The following is a 21,461-nucleotide window of genomic DNA, read 5'->3' as shown; positions in this document are numbered from 1 at the left end:
AAAGTCATCTTAATACAACTCTCATTTCATCTTCTGTGTACTTCTTTTGAGGCAAATACAATTTTGTACTTGCATTATAATCATATACACATTTTATTTCTTTTATTAGACTATAAGTTCCTTAGGGTCTATATCTGATTCATATTGTATCTTTGCCAGTGTTTAGCACAGGGCCTTATGTATAGCAAGTGTTCTATAAATAACTAGAATGAATGGAAGAAATTTATTTGGTTTAGGTTGGAATTACCATCATTTCAAGAATGAAATCCTGTCATTTGCAGCAACGTGGATAGAACTGGAGGGTATTATGCTAAGTGAAATAAGTCAGAGAAAGATACATATCATATGTTTTTACTCATGTGGAACTTGAGAAAGTTAACAGAAGACCATGGGAGAAGAGAAGGAGAAAAAATAGTTACAGAAAGGGAGGGAGGCAAACCATGAGACCCTTAAATACAGAGAACAAACAGGGTTGATGGGGTGGGGGAGGAGGGCGGGAAAGAGGGGAAAATGGGTGATGGCTATTGATGAGGGCACTTGAGATGAGCACTGGGTGTTGTATGGTTGTATGTAAGCGGTGAATCACGGGAATCTACCCCCAAAACCAAGAGCACACTGTATACATTGTATGTTAGCCAACTTGACAATAAATTATATTAAAAAAAATTACCATCATCCCATTAAACTAAGAAGGGGCTAAAACAGAAACTTTTTCACAAGCCACACCTACTTTTATTTTTGTGGTTATTTCATAGTGAGATTTGTGTATATGTAGTATGTTTTAAATGTCATTTGCCTCTGTTTACATGGAAGTGATCATCAGGAGTTCTTTCTACAGATACCAATTGAATGCCTTATATTTTTCAGTTATTGCCCTACATAATGAAGTTACAGGAGTCAAAACAAACTAGGTCCCTGCTTCAGGAAACTCCAGAATGTGCAGCTGTACATAACCATTTGTATTATGACTCTATTTTCAGGTGTAGTGGCTTTCAAAGTGGTTACCTCTTCCCGAAACCTCAAAGTGGTTATCTTCTCTAATTTGCCTCTATTGAAATATCTATTTTCTAATGTAGTTAGAGACATACCACAGATTTTTTTAAGTGTTTATTTTTCAGAGAGAGAGAGAAAGTACGCATGTGCGTGCAAGCAGGGGATGCGTAGAGCGAGAGAGGGGGACAGAGGATCCAATGCAGGATCCATGCTGATAGCAGAATGCCAGATGTGGGGCTTGAACTCACAAACCATGAGACCATGACCTGAGGTGAAGTTGGACCCTTAAACCAACTGAGCCACCAGGTGCCCCTATACCATAAATTTCTAACATAATTGGCTACAGGTACTTCTTTTAATTTCTTTCAAAAAGTGGTCTGTATTTTCTGATTGCCTATCTATCAGGCAGACTGCTAATAGCTGGACCTGAAATTGTGGACATGATAAACACGGTTCCTTCCCATAAAACTTAGAATGTGGAGATTTGGGGGGTCACTGATAATGCTCTCATAAGATCCCAGTGACTACCTAATTGATAGATATAACATCATTCACTAATTCCTTTCTATTGGGGTCCTATGGGGAATAAAAGAGGAAGAACTGATTTATGAGTAAGTGTGATATTTCATTATGCATCTATTCAGTTTGAGATGTCTTATAGATATTTAGCTAGAGCCACCCAGTAGGCTGGTAAACATCTGAGTATGAAGATTGAATGTTTTGAGTTAGATATAATGATTTATTCAACAAATATTTATTAAGCAGCTACTGTGTGTTGAGTACTATTGCAGGCATTAGGGATATAGCAGGGAACAAAACAGACCCAAATTTAAAAAAAAAAATTTTTTTTTAATTTTTTTATATGAAATTTATTGTCAAATTGGTTTCCATACAACACCCAGTGCTTATCCCAACAGAAGCCCTCCTCAATGCCCATCACCCACTTTCCCCTCCCACCCCCCATCAACCCTCAGTTTAGTCTCAGTTTTTAAGAGTCTCTTATGGTTTGGCTCTCTCCCTAACTCTTTTTTTTCCTTCCTTTCCCCCTCCCCCATGATCTTCTGTTAAGTTTCACAGGATCCACATAAGAGAGAAAACATATGGTATCTCTCTTTCTCTGTATGACTTATTTCACTTAGCATAACACTCTCCAGTTCCATCCACATTGCTACAAAAGGCCATATTTCATTCTTTCTCATTGCCAAGTAGTATTCCATTGTGTATATAAACCACAATTTATCCATTCATAGGCTCTTCCCATAATTTGGCTATTGTTGAAAGTGCTGCTGTAAACATTGGGGTACAAGTGCCCCTATGCATCAGCACTCCTGTAGCCCTTGGGTAAATTCCTAGCAGTGTAATTGCTGGGTCATAGGGTAGATCTATTTTTAATTTTTTGAGGAACCTCCACACTGTTTTCCAGAGCGGCTGCACCAGTTTGCATTCCCACCAACAGTACAAGAGGGTTCCCGTTTCTCCACATCCTTGCCAGCATCTATAGTCTCCTGATTTGTTCATTTTAGCCACTCTGACTGGCGTGAGGTGGTATCTTAGTGTGGTTTTGATTTGTATTTCCCTGAAGAGGAGTGACGTTGAGCATCTTTTCATGTGCCTGTTGGCCATCCGGATGTCTTCGTTAGAGAAGTGTCTATTCATGTTTTCTGCCCATTTCTTCACTGGATTATTTGTTTTTTGGGTGTGGAGTTTGGTGAGTTCTTTATAGATTTTGGATACTAGCCCTTCGTCTGATATGTCATTTGCAAATATCTTTTCCCATTCCGTTGGTTGCCTTTTAGTTTTGTTGATTGTTTCTTTGCTGTGCAGAAGCTTTTTATCTTCATGAGGTCCCAATAGTTCATTTTTGCTTTTAATTCCCTTGCCTTTGGAGATGTGTCAAGTAAAAAATTGCTGCGGCTGAGGTCAGAGAGGTTTTCTCCTGCTTTCTCCTCTAGGGTTTTGATGGTTTTCTGTCTCACATTCAGGTCCTTTATCCATTTTGGGTTTATTTTTGTGAATGGTGTAAGAAAGTGGTCTAGTTTCATTCTTCTGCATGTTGCTGCCCAGTTCTCCCAGCACCATTTGTTAAAGAGACCGTCTTGGGGCGCCTGGGTGGCTCAGTTGGTTAAGTAGCCGACTTCGGCTCAGGTCATGATCTCGTGGTCCGTGAGTTCGAGCCCCGCGTCAGGCTCTGTGCTGACAGCTCAGAGCCTGGAGCCTGTTTCAGATTCTGTGTCTCCCTCTCTCTGACCCTCCCCCATTCATGCTCTGTCTCTCTCTGTCTCAAAAATAAATAAACATTAAAAAATTAAAAAAAAAAAAAAAGAGACCATCTTTTTTCCATTGGATATTCTTTCCTGCTTTGTCAAAGATTAGTTGGCCATACTTTTGTGGGTCCAATTCTGGAGTCTCTATACTATTCCATTGGTCTATGTGTCTGTTTTTGTGCCAATACCGTGCCCGTGCTGTCTTGATGATTATAGCTTTGTAGTAGAGGCTAAAGTCTGGGACTGTGATGCCTCCCACTTTGGTCTTCTTCTTCAATATTACTTTGGCTATTTGGGGTCTCTTGTGGTTCCATACAAATTTTAGGATTGCTTGTTCTAGCTTCGAGAAGAATGCTGGTGCCATTTTTAATTTTTTTTAAAAAATCTTTATTTATTTTTGAGAGAGAGAGAAAGACAGAGCACAAGCAGAGGAGGAACACAGAGAGAGGGAGACACAGAATCTGAAGCAGGCTCCAGGCTTTGAGCTGTCAGCACAGAGCCCAACGCGGGGCTTGAACTCATGAACTGTGAGATCATGACCTGAGTCAAAGTCAGATGCTTAGCCAACTGAGCCACCCAGGTGCCCCTGAACAAACCCAAATTTTTACCCCCATGGAACTTAACTTCTATGGAGTGGGGAGACAGCTAATTCATAAGATACATAAGTAAAAGATGCATTATGTTGTATAAGTCCTATGGAGAAAAGTAAAGCAAGGGGATATGAAATATTTAAGAGGAGGAGTATTTGACATTTTAGATAGAGGAGCCAGGGAAGGTCACACTAAGAAGGTGATTTTAAGTAAAGACCTTCGAAGAAAGGATGCTAAACATGTTTATTTATTGGGAAAAGCGTTTCAGGTAAAGAGGATAGCAAGGACAAAGGCTCTGATAAGGAAATACGCCTGCCAATATCAAGGATGCCAGTGTGACGAGAGTAAAGTATACAAGGGAGAGAATATTGAACATAAAGTCAGAGACCTAACTGGATGCATGTAGGACTTTTTAGGTCATAGTGAGGTCTTAGGCCTTTACTCTGAATGAGATGGTAAATAAATGGAGGGTTTTAAGTAGAGCAGTGACATGATCTAATTTGTGTTTTAAGGGATCACTCTGGTTGCCATGTGGTGAATGGACTTCAAGGGACTGATGTTAAGCAAGAAGATGAGTTAGAAGGCTACTGCAACAATCCAAGAGAGATAGGATAGTTATTTGTACCAGGATGGTGGCAACAAGGAAGATAACAAAATGGTTGAATTTGGGATATATTTTGAAGTTTTTCACCTGAGCAACTGAAAGAATCACATTATCTTTGACAAAAAGGGAGGGAGACTGCAAGAGAAGTAGGTTTGTTGGACAGGGTGAGGGCGAGATTGTCAGAAGCTCAATTTTGGACATGCTAATTTTGAGTCTGAGATGTCAAGTAAGGAGATGGGTATATAGGTCTAGGGTTCAGAGGATATAGGTACAGTTAGAGATATATATTTGGGAGTCATTATCATATAGATGGTTTATAAATCATGCATTGGATGAGTTCACCTAGGCTATGAGTATAGACAGAAATAGGAAGAGCCCAAGGATGAACACTGCAGAAAAAGTAGAAGGCAAACCGGATAAGGAAAGTGTCCTGCAATCCAAGTTAAAAAAAAAAAAAAAAAAAAGTCAAAGAACAAAGAAGGAGCAGTGTAAATTCTGCTGGAAAGTAAGATGAGAACATTGGCATTAATATTGTGGAAGTGAGTGGACCTCAGTAAGAGTTCTTTTGGTGGAATGATAAGGGCTAAAACCTGACTGGATCAGGTTCAAGAGAGTATAAACGGAGGGATATTAGAAGCCAAAAGTATAGGGGTGCCTGGGTGGGTCAGTCAGTTGAGCTTCCCACTCTTGATCTCAGCTTGGGACATGGTCCCGGGGTTGTGGGATCAAGCCCTGCATCAGGCTCTGCACAGAGTGTGGAGGCTGCTTAAGATTCTCTCTCCTTCTGCCCCTCTCCCCTACTCACACGTGCTCTGTGTCTCTCTCTCTCAAATAAATGAATACATTAATTAATTAATTAATTAATTACTTTATTAAAAAAAGAGAAACAATAAGTACAGATTGTTCTTTCAAAGGAGTTGCTATAATTAAAGGAAAGATGAATGAATGGTAACTGGAGAGGTAGATGGAATCAAGAGAAATTTTTTTTTTTTTTAATGTTTATTTATTTTTGAGACAGAGAGAGACAGAGCATGAACAGGGGAGGAGCAGAGAGAGAGGGAGACACAGAATCTGAAACAGGCTCCAGGCTCTGAGCTGTCAGCACAGAGCCCGACGCGGGGCTCGAACTCACGGACCATGAGATCATGACCTGAGCCGAAGTCAGACGCTTAACCGACCGAGCCACCCAGGCGCCCCAAGAGAAATTTTTTAAGATAAGAAAACAATAGCATGTTTACATGCTGAAAGGAATAATCCAATAGACTGACAAAAGTTTATGATGCATGAGAGAATTACTAGAGCAATGTCCTTGAATAGGCAGGAAGAAATGGAATTTAGTACAGGAGTAGAGAAATTGTCCTAAGCTGGAATCATGGGTAATTTGTCCAGAGTAGGAAGAGAAAAATAGAGAATGTAGACATAGATATAGACAGGTGCATAGTTGTGACCGTGACAATATTTGAAAGTTACCTGATTAGCTCATTTTTCTCATTTAATAAGCTGAAAGTAAAGATGGGAGAGGAAATCTTGATATTCAAGGAGAGAGAAGTATGAAATAGTGACCTCAGAAGGTGTACTAAAAAGTGAACCAAAAAAAAGATGCAGTATGATTGCTGGCACATTAAGGGCACACTTTTTTTTTTTTTTTTCCAATCTGGAAGTACTTTATTTTTTTAATTTTATTGTTTTTAATTTACATCCAAATTAGTTAGCATATAGTGGAACAATGATTTCAGGAGTAGATTCCTTAATGCTCCTTACCCATTTAGCCCATCCCCCTCCCACAACCCCTCCAGTAACCCTCTGTTTGTTGTCTGTATTTAAGAGTCTCTTGGGGCGCCTGGGTGGCGCAGTCGGTTAAGCGTCCGACTTCAGCCAGGTCACGATCTCGCGGTCCGTGAGTTCGAGCCCCGCGTCAGGCTCTGGGCTGATGGCTCGGAGTCTGGAGCCTGTTTCCGATTCTGTGTCTCCCTCTCTCTCTGCCCCTCCCCCGTTCATGCTCTGTCTCTCTCTGTCCCAAAAAAAATAAATAAAAAACGTTGAAAAAAAAAAAAATTAAAAAAAAAAAAAAAAAGAGTCTCTTATATTTTGTCCCCCTCCCTGTTTTTCTGTTATTTTTGTTTCCCTTCCCTTATGTTCATCTGTCTTATCTCTTAAAGTCCTCATATAAGTGAAGTCATATGATACTTGTCTTTCTCTGGCTAATTTTACTTACCATAATACCCTCCAGTTCCATCCACGTAGTTGCAAATGTCAAGATTTCATTCTTCTTAATCGCCAAGTAATACTCCATATATATATACCACATCTCTATCCATTCATCCATCGATGGACATTTGGGCTCTTTCCATACTTTGGCTATTGTTGATAGTGCTGCTATAAACATGGGGGTGCATGTGTCCCTTCAAAACAGCACACCTGTATCCCTTGGATAAATGCCTCGTAGTATAATTGCTGGGTCGTAGGGTAGTTCTATTTTTAGTTTTTTGAGGAACCTCCATACTGTTTTCCAGAGTGGCTACACCAGCTTGCATTCCCACCAACAATGCAAAAGAGACCCTCTTTCTCTGCATCCTCGCCAACATCTGTTGTTGCCTGAGTTGTTAATGTTAGCCATTCTGACAGGTGTGAGGTGATATCTCATTGTGGTTTTTATTTGTATTTCCCTGATGAGTGATATTGAGCATTTTTTCACATGTCAGTTGGCCATCTGTATGTCTTCTTTGGAGAAGTGTCTATTCATGTCTTTTGCCCATTTCTTCATTCGATTATTTGTTTTTTGGGTTTGAGTTTGATAAGTTCTTTATAGATTTTGGATACTAACTCTTTATCTGATATGTCGTTTGCAAATATCTTCTCCCATTCTGCCGGTTGCCTTTTAGTTTTGCTGATTGTTTCCTTCGCTGTGCAGAAGATTTTATTTTGATGGGGTCCCAGTAGTTCACTTTTGCTTTTGTTTCCCTTGCCTCTGGAGATGTATTGAGTAAGAAGTTGCTGTGGCTGAGATCAAAGAGGTTTTTGCCTGCTTTCTCCTCGAGGATTTTGATGGCTCCCTGTCTTACATTTAGGTCTTTCATCCATTTTGAGTTTATTTTTGTGTGTGGTGTAAGAAAGTGGTCCAGATTCATTCTTCTGCATGTTGCTGTCCAGTTTTCTCGGCACCACTTGCTGAAGAGACTGTCTTTATTCTGTTGGATATTCTTTCCTGATTTGTCAAAGATTAGTTGGCCATACGTTTGTGGGTCCATTTCTGGGTTCTCTATTCTGTTCCATTGATCTGAGTGTCTGTTCTTGTGCCAGTACCATACTGTCTTGATGATTACAGCTTTGTAGTATAGCTTGAAGTCCAGGATTGTGATGCCTCCTGCTTTGGTTTTCTTTTTCAAGATTGCTTTGGGTATTCGGGGTCTTTTCTGGTTCCATACAAATTTTAGGATTATTTGTTCTAGCTCTGTGAAGAATTCTGGTGTTATTTTGATAGGGATTGCATTGAATATGTAGCTTGCTTTGGGTAGTATTGACATTTTAACAATATTTGTTCTTCCTATCCAGGATCATGTAATCTTTTTCCATTTTTTTGTGTCTTCTTCAATTTCTTTCATAAGCTTTCTATAGTTTTCAGTGTATAGATTTTTCACTTCTTTCATTAGATTTATTCCTAGGTATTTTATGGTTTTTTGTGCAACTGTAAATGGGATCGACTCCTTGATTTCTCTTTCTGTTGTTTCATTGTTGGTGAATAGAATGCACCGATTTCTGTGCATTGATTTTATATCTGGTAACTTTGCTGAATTCATGATTCAGTTCTAGCAGTTTTTTGGTGGAATCTTTTGGCTTTTCCATATAGAGTATCATGTTATCTGCAAAGAGTGAAAGTTTGACCTCCTCCTGGCGGATTTGGATGCCTTTTATTTCTTTGTGTTGTCTGATTGCAGAGGCTAAGACTTCCAATACTATGTTGAATAACAGTGGTGAGAGTGGACATCCCTGTCTTGTTCCTGACCTTAGGGGGAAAGCTCTGTTTTTCCCCATTGAGGATGATATTAGCGTTGGGTGTCTCATGTGTGGCTTTTATGATCTCAAGGTATGATCCTTCTATCACTACTTTCTTGAGTGTTTTTATCAAGAAAGCATGCTGTATTTTGTCAAATACTTTCTCTGCATCTATTGAGAGGATCATATGGTTCTTGTGCTTTTATTGATGTGATGAATCATGTTAATTGTTTTGTGGATATTGAGCTAGCCCTGCATCCCAGGTATAAATCCCACTTGGTCGTGGTGAATAATTTTTTTAATGTATTGTTTGATCGGTTGGCTAATATCTTATTGAGGATTTTTGCATCCATGTTTGTCAGGGAAATTGGTCTATAGTTCTTTTTTTTAGTGGGGTCTCTGTCTAGTTTTGGAATCGAGGTAATCCTGGCCTTGAAAGAGTTTGGAAGTTTTCCTTCCATTTCTATTTTTTGGAACAGCTTCAAGAGAATAGGTGTTAACTCTTCCTTAAATGTTTGGTAGAATTCCCCTGGAAAGCCATCTGGCCCTGGACTCTTGGTTTTTGGGAGATTTTTAATTACTAATTCAATTTCTTTACTGGTTATAGGTCTGTTCAAATTTTCTATTTATTCCTGTTTCAGTTTTGGTAATGTATATGTTTCTAGGAATTTGTCAATTTCTTTCAGATTGCCAATTTTATTGGCATATAATTGCTCATAATATTCTCTTATTATTGTTTTTATTTCTGTGTTGGTTGTGATCTCTCCTCTTTCATTCTTGATTTTATTTATTTGGGTCCTTTCCTTTTTCTTTTTGATCAAACTGGCTAGTGGTTTAGCAATTTTTAATTCTTTCAAAGAACCAGCTTCTGTTTTCATTGATCTGTTCTACTGGGTTTTTTTTGTTTGTTTATTTCGATAGCATTAATTTCTGCTCTAATCTTTATTATTTCCTGTCTTCTGCTGGTTTTGGGTTTTATTTGCTGTTCTTTTTCCAGCTCTTTAAGGCGTAATGTTAGGTTGTGTATCTGAGAGCTTTCTTTCTTCTTTAGGAAGCCCTGGATTGCTATGTACTTTCCTCTTATGACTGTCTTTGCTGCTCCCAGTGGTTTTGGGTTGTGGTGTTATCATTTTCATTGGCTTCCATATACTTTTTAATTTTAAGGACACACTTTAAAGCAAAAATCCATAAAGTGAGACCTGGCATCATACTTGGATGTTTTTTCTCCAGCTTCTTTTAGCTGTACAGGTTCAATTAAAACATAGTGTATTAAAGAAAATTAGAGGTATAGGAAGGTCAACAGATCAGGAAGTGATTGCCATTGAAAAAAATAGTTTATTACTCATAGTGTCCAAGAGGAGAGGGCAGGCAATGCTACAGGGGGCTACATGGGGAAGCAGTGTGGTTAGCCACCAGGCAGAGGGAAAGGGAGAAACTGTGGGCCCATCTCTATTGTGCTTTTGGTGGGAAGGTAGAGTGAGACATGGTGAACAGGCTTAAGCTGGACTAGTTTGAATCATTTCAGTGGGATCTGGAACCTAGGGACCATCCCAAGTTGTCTGGTACCTGGCTATAGGGTGATTAGGGAAGATATATAGTGGCCCACAGTGTGAGAGCCTGATAAGAGAGATGGTTGGGGATAGACTGGTTCGCATTGGAAAATTGTACCCCTGGGAGGGGAAGGAGTGACAAGGAGTCGGGAAACCAAGGTACAGTAACTTGAGCATATCAGTTTGTCCAGAACAAGACATATTGGGCCTATACATTTATGGCAAATGATAAAACATCAGGTTTACCCGAAGCTAGAAACATGGTTGATACACAGGTGCAAGGCTCAACATAAGAAGATGATTGGAATGGATCATAGTTTTGGTTTTGCCAGCAAATACAGTGAATTTAAAAAAGGAAAAGGAAAAGGAAGATGAGAATGTAAGTAAAGATTATAACACAGGCATACCTCATTTTATTGCACTTCACTGTATGGCACTTTGTTGATACTGTGTACTTTACAGATTGAAGGTTTCTGGCAACCCTGTGTTGAGCTTGTCTTACTGGAGCCATTTGTCAAACAACATTTGCTCACTTTTTGGCACTGTGTCACATTTCAGTAATTCTTACAATATTTCAAACTTTTTTATTATTGTATTTCTTATCATGAACCATATCCATGATTATTACTCACTGAAAGCTCAGATGATAGTTAACATTTTTAGCAATAAAGTATTTTTTTTAAATTTTTCAATGTTTATTTTTTTTTTGAGAGAGAGTGAGAGAGTGCAAGCAGCGTAGGGGCAGAGAGAGAGGGAGACACGGAATCTGAAGCAGGCTCCAAGCTCTGAGCTGTCAGCACAGAGCCTGACGTGGGGCTCGAACTCACAAACCATGAGATCATGACCAGAGCCGAAGTCAGAAGCTTAAATGACTGAGCCACCCAGGCACCCCTGCAATAAAGTATTTTTTAATTAAGATATGTATGTTGTGTTCTTAGACATAATAGTATTGCACATTTAATAGACTATAGTGTAAACATAACTTTTATATGCACTAAGAAACCAAAAAAATTCATTTTACTCACTTTATTGTGATACTTGCTTTATTGTGGTAGCCTGGAACTGAACCTGCAATATCTCCGAGGTATGCCTATAATTAATTATGGCTTATATTTATTAACTGTAAGCTCAGGAGAGAAAGAGATTGCATGAGAGAGATGGGGAAGGGAGTAAACATGGTAGATAGAATCAAGGACTCTAAGGTGACAATGGAGTTGAAGGGAGTTGAATAGAGTTGTTTGAATTTGGGTATTCAGAGGGTGTATAAGCTGGAAAAAAAGGAAGTGATAGTTGACCTTGCCCTTAGCAACGGGATGACCATGTATGACCATGGGAATAAGTAGCTGACATAGCAAGGAGGGCTAGATCATGTATGTGAGAAGGCTTCAAGTTATAAGAGGCCATAACATTAAAAGGATTACCTTCATGGATATTGAAATACTCAAGAATTATGCCAGAAGTAATATTTGAGAGAGAGTCAGTAATTTAGGATATAAAATCTTCAGGGGATGGAAGAAAGGAGGTAGTAGTGGTAATGATAGACTTCCATAAGGAAGTGGAATAGAAGTAGTCATTGAAACTATGGATGTTGGTAAATTTACTCAGGGATATTGTGTGTGTGTGTGTGTGTGTGTGTGTGTGTGTGTGTGTGTGTGTATAGAGAGAGAACAAACTAATAACTGGGGTTTGAGCTTAAGTGTAATCTTTAAAAGAGGAAACTAATAAAGGAGAAATAAAATGGGAGGACTAGCTTTTGTAAGGATAGGGCAAAAGGTCAAAGAAAAAGAAAATCCAAGTTGAACATAATGGTAAAAGAGTTATTCAATTAGTGAGTTGTAGATTCTGGATTAAATAGAGAGAGACGAGAAACCTAAAAGGTACAAATTAGTCCAAAATGGAAGGGTCAGGTGGTTAGAGGTCCCAAGGAGGTTGAAAAATAAGAGACAGTGATGTCCCAGAAGAGGGAAGAGTTAACTGTCAGATGCTACAAAGATAAGTACTGAAAAGAGTCCCTTGGATTTGACAAGTTGAAGCACTAGGGGATTGTAATGAAAGTAATCTCTATGCGGTAGGCGAGGAGAGGTGGAACTAGATTGCAGTGAATTTTGGAGCCAATAAGGAATAAGGAAGTAGACAGTATTATTTACTAATATTTGAAGAGTTAGACTATGAAAGGAAGCGTAGATAAAGTAACAGAGGAAGACACAGCTAAAGGAAGGATTTTTTAGTTGGGGGGATGAATGGAGCATAATTATATGTTCAAGGGGAAAAGAGGAAATAATATGTAGTGGATAAGGAATTATTGATGTACAATAGTCCCTGAGAAAGTAGTAATAGACAGATTTCAGAGCACAAGAAGAAAGATTAGCCTTAGATAAGAATGGCAACTCTTTTACTAAAAGAAGAAAGAAAGAAAGATGCGTTTAGGTGAGTTTGTAGGATATGGAAGAAGAATATAAGACAATGGAGAAATAATTTAAGGAGCTTTTAACCAGATTGTTTGTTCTTATTTTCTTAGAGATGTTGAAGATAAAGTCATTTAGACATTGAAGGAGGGAGGATAGAGTAAAATACTTTAAGACAATGTAAATTTGAAATATTGCATGAATTCATTGCAGGAATTCATTTATTTAAAAAATACTTCTTTAGAGACCACGATATCCTGAGTACTGTCGTGGGTTCTAGGAATATAACAATTAACAAGACAAAGATCTTACCCTGAAGATGCTAACATTCTGGTAAGGGAGTGGACAACAACAAAGTGGCAAGTAGTAATAAATGCTATGAAGAAAAATAAAACATGAAAAGTGGATTGATTGTCATTTAAAAATATTTCATTCTTGTCTGATCTTTTATGATTTGAAAAGTAAAATTATTGTTTAAAATGTTTTCTTTGGAAACCTATTTCCTTTTTATAATCTGAGGGAAGATCATCTTTGTTTAATAGAAGAAATCCGTAATACAGAGTACTAGAACAAAGGAATGATAAGGTAGGTTTTTGTGTTAAGGAATTTGCAGAGTATAGAAAAGTGAAATCATATCTTTTTTTTTTTTTCTCCAGGATACATTTTGATGTTATCTTCTTATTAAAGATTATTATGTAATTGTTCAGGCAGAAACACAATATTCTTCCCAGTTTTTACTCCTCATGCTTCATTCTGCCTATGCAACTGCCCTATACACTCACTTATGCTTCCTATGTGCCAGAGACTTCCTAACTATAATATACAAATTAATCCATTTAATCCTCATAATAATCTGTGAATAGGGTACTGTTAATATCCCCATATTACAGATAAGGAAACTGAGACCAGAAAAATCACTGTAGACTTTGGATCAGACTACCTAGGTTCAGATTTCAACTCTCATAGGAATAGTTCCCTTTAAGCCTCTCTGATTTTAGATAAAATGATATTTATAACAACCTCTTAAGGATTATGAGAAAAAAAGTGATACAATGCATGTAAACATTCTAGAACTATGCTTATACATATTGAACTCTCAAGTAGCTATTATTCTTTCTTGTACCTATGTTCAGATTGTTTCCATGTTTCTAAATGAAAGTCTGATTTTTATTGTTGGTTAATTTTCCTTCAATCATGAATCCTTCGTGTTATGTTATCTTTTCTTGATATAGGAGCACTGGCCCACAGCCAAAGAAGTCTATTAGTTTTATCAGCACAGTAAAAGGAACCCAAACAAAAGGATATAGTGGTGCAAACCAAAGCAGAATGGCTCTGTCAAAAACCTTGACAATTGCACCTGAGATAAAAGCAGAAAAAATGAGTATTTCCACCCCAAGGACAGTCATACAGGTAATATTCTTTAGAATTCTGAGTTTATTTGAAAATGGCATCATAAAGAACTTGACTGAAATGTTAAAAGTAGAAAATATCCTGCTTTGAAGTAATGAACTCACTTCTAATATTGATACATTGATTTTGTTAGAGTCTTTGCCACATGACATATCTTACAGTGTAACATTGGCTGTTGGCTTCTATAATTCATTACTGGTAATAGAAACATTAGGGTGGAGTGAGGAAAGTCTACTCATGACCTTAAGAACTAGTTGATTATGGTGTTAATAATAGCTAACCTAGCTATAATATAGGTAGTAAAGCTAACATCCATTCTTCTTGGTAATGTACTCTAGCAAATATAAATTATCACAAATTGGTTATCTCATTAGAAAATGTTTAACTAAAAGGCACTTGGGTGGCTTAGTTGGTTAAGCCTAGGACTTCAGCTCAGGTCATGATCTCATAAGTTCATAAGTTTGGGTCATAAGTTTGAGCCCCATGTCAGGCTCTGTGCTGACAGCTCAGGGCCTGGAGCCTCCTTTGGATCCTGGATCCTCCCTCTCTGCCCCTCCCCTGCTCATGCCCTGGCGCTGTCTCTTTCTCTCTCTCTCTCTCTCTCTCTCTCTCTCTCTCTTTCTGTTTCTCTCCCTCAAAAATGAATAAATGTTAAAAAAAAAAATAAGAAGAAAACATTTAACTAAGAATTGAATTTTTAAAACTTTTAATCAAAGTATAATATATATACAGAAAAGTATGTAATATATAAATCTGAATGGGCTAGGCAATGATTTTTTTAGATATGACCGAAAAAACACAGTCCATTAAAGATAAAATTGGTAGGGGCGCCTGGGTGGCTCAGTTGGTTAAGTGTCGGACTTCGGCTCAGGTCACGATCTCGCGGTCCGTGAGTTTGAGCCCTGCGTCGGGCTCTGGGCTGATGGCTCGGAGCCTGGAGCCTGCTTCTGATTCTGTGTCTCCCTCTCTCTCTGCCCCTCCCCCGTTCATGCTCTGTCTCTCTCTGTCCCAAAAATAAAATAAAACGTTAAAAAAAATTTTTTTTTTAAATAAAAAAAAATTAAAAAAAAGATAAAATTGGTAAATTGGACTCTATCAAAATTAAAGCTTCTGATCTTTGAAAGAATGCTAAAAGGATGGAAAAAGAAACCATACAATGGGAAAAATTATTTATAAAGTAAACATCTGATATAGTACTTATAACCAAAATATATAAACAATTCTCAAAACAATATTAAGACAGCCTCATATTTAAAATGAACAAAACATTTGAGCAAATACTTCAACAAAGTACATATACAGATAGCAAAGGAGCACATCAAATGACAATCTGCATTAGTCATTAGGAAATGCAGATTGAAACTATGAGATACTGTTGTACACCTATTAGAATAGCTAAAATTAAAAGACTGATCATACCAAATGTGGGCAAGTATGTGGAGGAGCAATTCTCATACACTGCTAGTAGGAATGAAAAATGAAAAACCATTTGGCACTTTATTCAATGCTAAATATATACCTACTATATCATCCAGCCATTCCACATCTAGGTATCTACTCAAGAGAAAAGAAAGTATCAGTTTGTATAAAAACTATACACAAATGTTTATAGCAGCTTTGCTTATAATAGCCACACAATGGAAATAAGCTTATATAATTTTAACAAATGGATACTATATTATCTCAGGCTGTCATAACAAAGTATTATAGACTGGATGGCTTATAAACAAAGAAATTTATGTCTCACAGTTCTGGGGCTGGAAGCCCAAGATTAGAACGCCAGCATGGTTGGGTTCTAGTGAGGACCTTCTTCCAGGTTGCAGACTGCTAAATTTTCAAGTTATCCTCAGTATATTCTCAGTGTATTACATGGTGGAAAGTGATTTAGCTAGCTCTGGCCTCTTTTCAGAAGGGTACTAATTCCATTCATGAGGTCCCAACCTTCATGACCTAATTACCTTTCAGAGGTTCTACCTTCCAATACCATCACATTGGGATTAGGAGACCAATATGAATTTGGGGTGTATACAAACATTAAGTCCATAACAATGATATATTATTATATATACATTATATGTATTATGTGTATATTATACATACATATATACAATACATACGTATTATATAGTATTACGATACGTAAAAGCCCATCTCAGGGGCTCAGATCATGACCAGGGCTGAAATCAAGTCAGATACTTAACCAACTGAGCCACACAGGTGCCCCAAAATAAATAAATAAACATTTTTTTAAAAAGTACTTAGAACTAGGGGTGCCTGGGTGGCTCAGTCGGTTAAGCGTCCGACTTCGGCTCAGGTCACGATCTCATGGTCCGTGAGTTCGAGCCCCGCATCCGGCTCTGGGCTGATGGCTCAGAGCCTGGAGCCTGCTTCCGATTCTGTGTCTCCCTCTCTCTCTGACCCTCCCCTATTCATGCTCTGTCTCTCTCTGTCTCAAAAATAAATAAACGTTAAAAAAAAATTAAAAAAAAAAGTACTTAGAACTAATAAATTCAGCAAGTTGTAGGATGGAAAATTAACACACAAAAATTAGTCGTGTGTCTATACACTAGCAATGAATAATCCAAAAAAATTAAGAAAAAAGATTTCCATTTACAGCATATCAAAAATAATAAAAATACTTAGGAAGAAACTTAACTAAGAAAGTGAAAAATGTACACCGATAACTACAAAAATTGCTAAAATAAATGAAAGGAGATGATAAATGGGAAAACATCCCTTGTTTATACATTGGAATATTTCTTAAGATGTCAATACCACCCAAAACAAGATACAGATTCAATGCAATCCCTCTCAAATCCTCAATGATATTTTTTTGTGGAAATAAAAAATCTATTTTAAAACTCATATGGAATATTAAGAGACCCCGAATTGCCAAAACAATCTTAAAACAGAACCACAAAGTTGGAGGTCTCACACCTCCTGATTTCAAAACTTACTATGAAACTGTAGTAATCAATATATTGTAGTACTAGCATAAAGACAGACACATAAACCAATAGAAAACAACAGAGGACCCCTACAAATATGTTCAAATGACTTTCAGCAAGGATGCCAATTCTGTGCAATGGGGAAAGGACAGTCTTTTCAACAAAGATGTTAGGAAAATTAGATATCTACATGCAAAAGAATGATGTAGGACTCTTATATACAAAAATAACAAAACGTATCAAGCTCTTATAGCTACAACACTAAAATTCTTAGAAGAAAGCATAGGGAAAAACTTTTTGAGACTGGTTTGGCAATGATTTCTTAGATAGAATACCAAAAGCATATACAGCAAAAGAAAAAAATGGATATAATGAACTACATCAAACATTAGAAACCTTTGCATCATAGGACACAACACAATGAAAAGCAACCTATGGGGGGCACCTGGGTGGCTCAGTCGGTTGAGCGGCCGACTTCGGCTCAGGTCACGATCTTGCGGTCCGTGAGTTCGAGCCCCACGTCGGGCTCTGGGCTGACAGCCTGGAGCCTGTTTCGGATTCTGTGTCTCCCTCTCTCTGACCCTCCCCCGTTCATGCTCTGTCTCTCTCTGTCTGAAAAATAAATAAACGTTAAAAAAAAAAAAAAAAAGAAAAGCAACCTATGGGATGAGGAAAATATATTTGAAAATCTGATAAGGTGTTAATACTCAGAATATACAAAGGACTCCTACAACTCAACAACAAATAAGTGGCCCAATTAAAAAATAGACAAAGTACTTGATACTTTTCAAAAGAAGATCTACAAATAGCCAACAGCACTTGAAAAAATGCTCAACATCACTAATCATTAGGAAACTGCAGATCAAAACCACAATAAGATATCACCTAAGGCTCATTACCATGGCTAAAAAAAAAAAAAAAATGGAAAAGAACAAATGTTGGTGAATATACTGAGAATTTGGAAACTTTGTGCACTGTTGACAGAAATGTGTAATGGTGTAGTTGCTATGGAAAGCAGTGTTGTGATTCCTCAAAAAATTAAAAATAGACCTATCAGGGGCACCTGGTAGCTCAGTAGGTTGAGTATCTGACTCTTGATTATAACTTAGGTCATGATCCCAAGGTTGTGGGATTGAGCCCATATCAGGCTCTGTGCTGAGTTTGAAGTCTGCTTGAGATGTTCTCTCTCCTCCTTCTAATTCCTCCCTCCCTCTCAAAAAATTAGAAAATAAAAATACCAATAAATAAAAAATATATGTATAGAATTACCATATGATCCAGTAATTCCACTTCTTGGTCTATATCCAAAAGAATTGAAAGTAGAAGCTTGAACAGATACTTGTACACCTATATTCATAGCAGCATTATTCACAATAGCTAAAAGGTGGAAGCAACCCAAGTTTCCATCAGCAGATGATGAATAAACAAAATTTGATACACACACACACACACACACACACACACACACACACTGGAAAATTTTTAGCTTCAAAAAGAAATGAAATTCCAACACATGCTAGGGTATAGATGATCCTTGAATATATTATGTTAATTGAAATAAGCCAGTAACAAAGGGGCAAATACTGTGTGATTCCTCTTATATGAGATACCTAGAGTAGTCAAATTCAGAGGCAGAAAGAATAAGGCTACTGGGAGGAGCATTTTCAATATCAAACATTGACCTCAGAAAATAGTCCCTGAAAGCAGCCACAATTTGATTGGATTAGAGAATTTGTGCCCCAGGGCATTGAAAACAATAGAACAGTCAACTGGCAGTTAGTGAAGTTTAACAGCTGAGTGTGGACGGGGTGAGAGTAGTAGAAAGGGGGCTCCTGGGTGGCTCAGTCTGTTGGGAATTTGACTCTTGATTTTGGCTCAGGTTATGACCCCAGGGTTGTGGAATTGAGCCCTGTGTCATGCTCTGTGCTGAACATGGAGTCTTCTTGATATTTTCTCTCTCTCTCTCTCTCTCTCTCTCTCTCTCAACCCCCCCTCCCTCCTCCCTTACCCCTTTGTCCCTCTCCCCTTCCTCTAAAAATAAAAAATAAATCTTTAAAAAAAGAAGTATAGTAGAGAGCCCTAATAGTACCTTTGTCACTCCAGGATGGTTTGGGGCATACCCAAAGCTATTTGTCCCTGAGAAGCACAATTAACATTGTGTGGGGGTAAGTGGGGTTGGGGGGGGGCATACTAGTCCTTCAGCTGCATTAGCAAAGTACCACAAACTATATGACTTAAAACAATAGAAATTCATTGTCTCATAGTTCTGGAGGACAGAAATCTGAAATCAACGTGTTAGCATGAACATGCACTCTCTGAATACGATCAGAACGTATCTGTTTCCCTTCTAGTTCTGGTAGTCATAGAAATTTCTTGGTTTGTAGATCTATCACTCCAATCCTCTGTCTTCATATTGTGTTCTCCCCGTGTGTTTTCATAATGTCTTACCTCTATGTATATCTGTGTCAAAATTTTCCCTTTTTATAAAGACATCAGTCATACTGGATTAGGGCTTACCCTAATGATCTCATCTTAACTTGCTTAAGTCTGCAAAAACCCTATTTTCACAATCTGAGGTACTGGGGGTTAAGACTTCAACATGTCTTTGTGGGGCGACACAGTTCAACCCATTATAGGGAAATAAATCGCACTAAAATAATCCAGGTAATCACTAAACAAATGAACAAGCAAATAGCAATAACAAGTTTTAGAAAGGAAGGAGATATCAGTACCCAGAGAAAAATATGACCCATATTTAAGAAAAAAATACAGGCAATCGAAACTGGGGGAAGAACCAGATGTCAGATTTAACAAAAAGAGATTTAAAAGAAATCACTATAAATGTCTTCATAGAACCAAAGAAACCATGAATAAAGAAGTAAAAGAAGGTCTGATGACCATCACATCCAATAGAAAATATCAATAAAGAGGCTCAACCTCACTGATCAACAGGGAAATACAAATAAAAACTACAATGAGATATCACCTCACACCTGTCAGAATGGCTAAAATCAACAACAAAAGAAACAACTCTTTTTGGCAAGGATGTGGAGAAAGGGCAACCCTCTTGCACTGTTGGTAGGAATGCAAACTGGTATAGCCACTCTAGAAAACAGTATGGAGATTCCTCAAAAAGTTAAAAATAGAGCTTCCCTACAGTCCAGCAATTGCACTGCTAGGTATTTACCCAAAGAACACAAAAATACTAATTCAGAGGGATACATGTACCCAGATGTTTATAGCAGCATTATCTACAATAGCTAAATTATGGAAACAGCCCAAGTGTCCGTTGATTGATGAATGGATAAGGAAGATGTGAGGTATATGTGTGTGTGTGTGTATAAATATATTCATATATATATATGAATTCATACATATTCATATTCATATATGAATTCATATGAATTCATATATATATATGAATATTACTCAGAAATTACTCAGCCGTAAAAAAAAAAAAAATAATGAAATCTTGCCATTTGCAATGACATGGTTGGAGCTAGAGAGTATTATGCTAAGTGAAATAAGTCCAGTCAGAGAAAGACAAATACCATATGATTTCACCTGTGAAATTTATGAAACAAAACAAATGACTAAAGGAGGAAAAAAAAGAGAGGGGGGCAAACCAAGAAAGAGTCTCTGAACTATGGAAAACAAACTGATGGTTATCAGAAGGGAGGTGGGTGGGGGAGAGGTTAAATAGGTGATGGGGATTAAGGAGTGTACTTGTAATGAGCACCAGGTATTGTATGGAAGTATTGAATCACTATATTGCACACCTAAAGCTAATATTACACTGTATGTTAACTAACTGGAATTTAAGTAACTTTTTAAAACTGTTGTATATTCAAAAGTTCCTAAGAAAATTGATTTTAAAAGTTCTCATCATAACAAAAAAAAATTTTGTAACTATGTGATGGACGTTAAGTAAACTTATTATTGTAATCATTTTGCAATATACGTATATCAAATCATTATGTTGTACCCTAAAACGATTCTATCTTATGTAACAATTATATCTCAATTAAAAATAAATAAATAAACTAAAATACTGTTTCTGGGTTGCACCAAAAAGGAATTATAAAAACCAAATGGAAATTCTGGAGTTGAGAAAAAAGTACATTAATCAAAATTTTAAAAATTCACTAGAGAAACTAAATAATAGATTTTAACCGTCCGAAGGAAGAATTAGCAAACTTGAGGATAGATCAATAGAGATTATGCAAGCCAAAAACAGAGTGGAAAAAAGAATGAAGAAAAATGAATGGATCCTCTGAGAGGGTAATACCAACCAAAAGCAACAGAATTCAGATTCTTCTCAAATACACATGGAACATTTTCCAGTTTAGCCCCTATGTTAGGCCACAGAATGAGTCTTAATTAATTGAAAAGAAATGAAATCATATCAAGTATCTTTTCCAGCCACAGTATTAGAAAACTAGACGTTAATTACACAAAGAAAACTGGAAAGTTCAACAATATGTGGAGACTAAACAACTTGCTAGTGAATAACTAATGGGTCATAGAAGAAATCAAAAGAGAAATCAAAAAATACCATGAGATGGATGAAAGTGGGAATATACCAACATTTGTGGGATGCAGCAAAAGCAGGTCTAAGAAGGAAGTTCATAGAGATAAATACCTACTTCACAAAACAGAGTCTCAACTTAATTTTACACCTCAAAGAACTAGAAAAAGAACAAA

At 37.3% G+C, this 21,461-nt stretch overlaps 1 protein-coding gene across 1 annotated transcript in view; it reads left to right on the top strand.

Annotated features, from left to right (window-relative positions):
• Nucleotides 1-21,461, top strand: part of DNAI4 (dynein axonemal intermediate chain 4) — a 93,376-nt gene that overhangs the window by 6,336 nt on the left and 65,579 nt on the right. The window contains 1 exon segment of the mRNA XM_042952056.1: nucleotides 13,632-13,809. Coding sequence (XP_042807990.1) covers nucleotides 13,632-13,809 — 178 coding nt within the window.

Source organism: Panthera leo, chromosome C1, assembly GCF_018350215.1.
Source record: "Panthera leo isolate Ple1 chromosome C1, P.leo_Ple1_pat1.1, whole genome shotgun sequence".
In the NCBI taxonomy this organism is placed as follows: domain Eukaryota; kingdom Metazoa; phylum Chordata; class Mammalia; order Carnivora; family Felidae; genus Panthera; species Panthera leo.
This window is presented reverse-complemented; position numbering and strand designations above follow the sequence as displayed.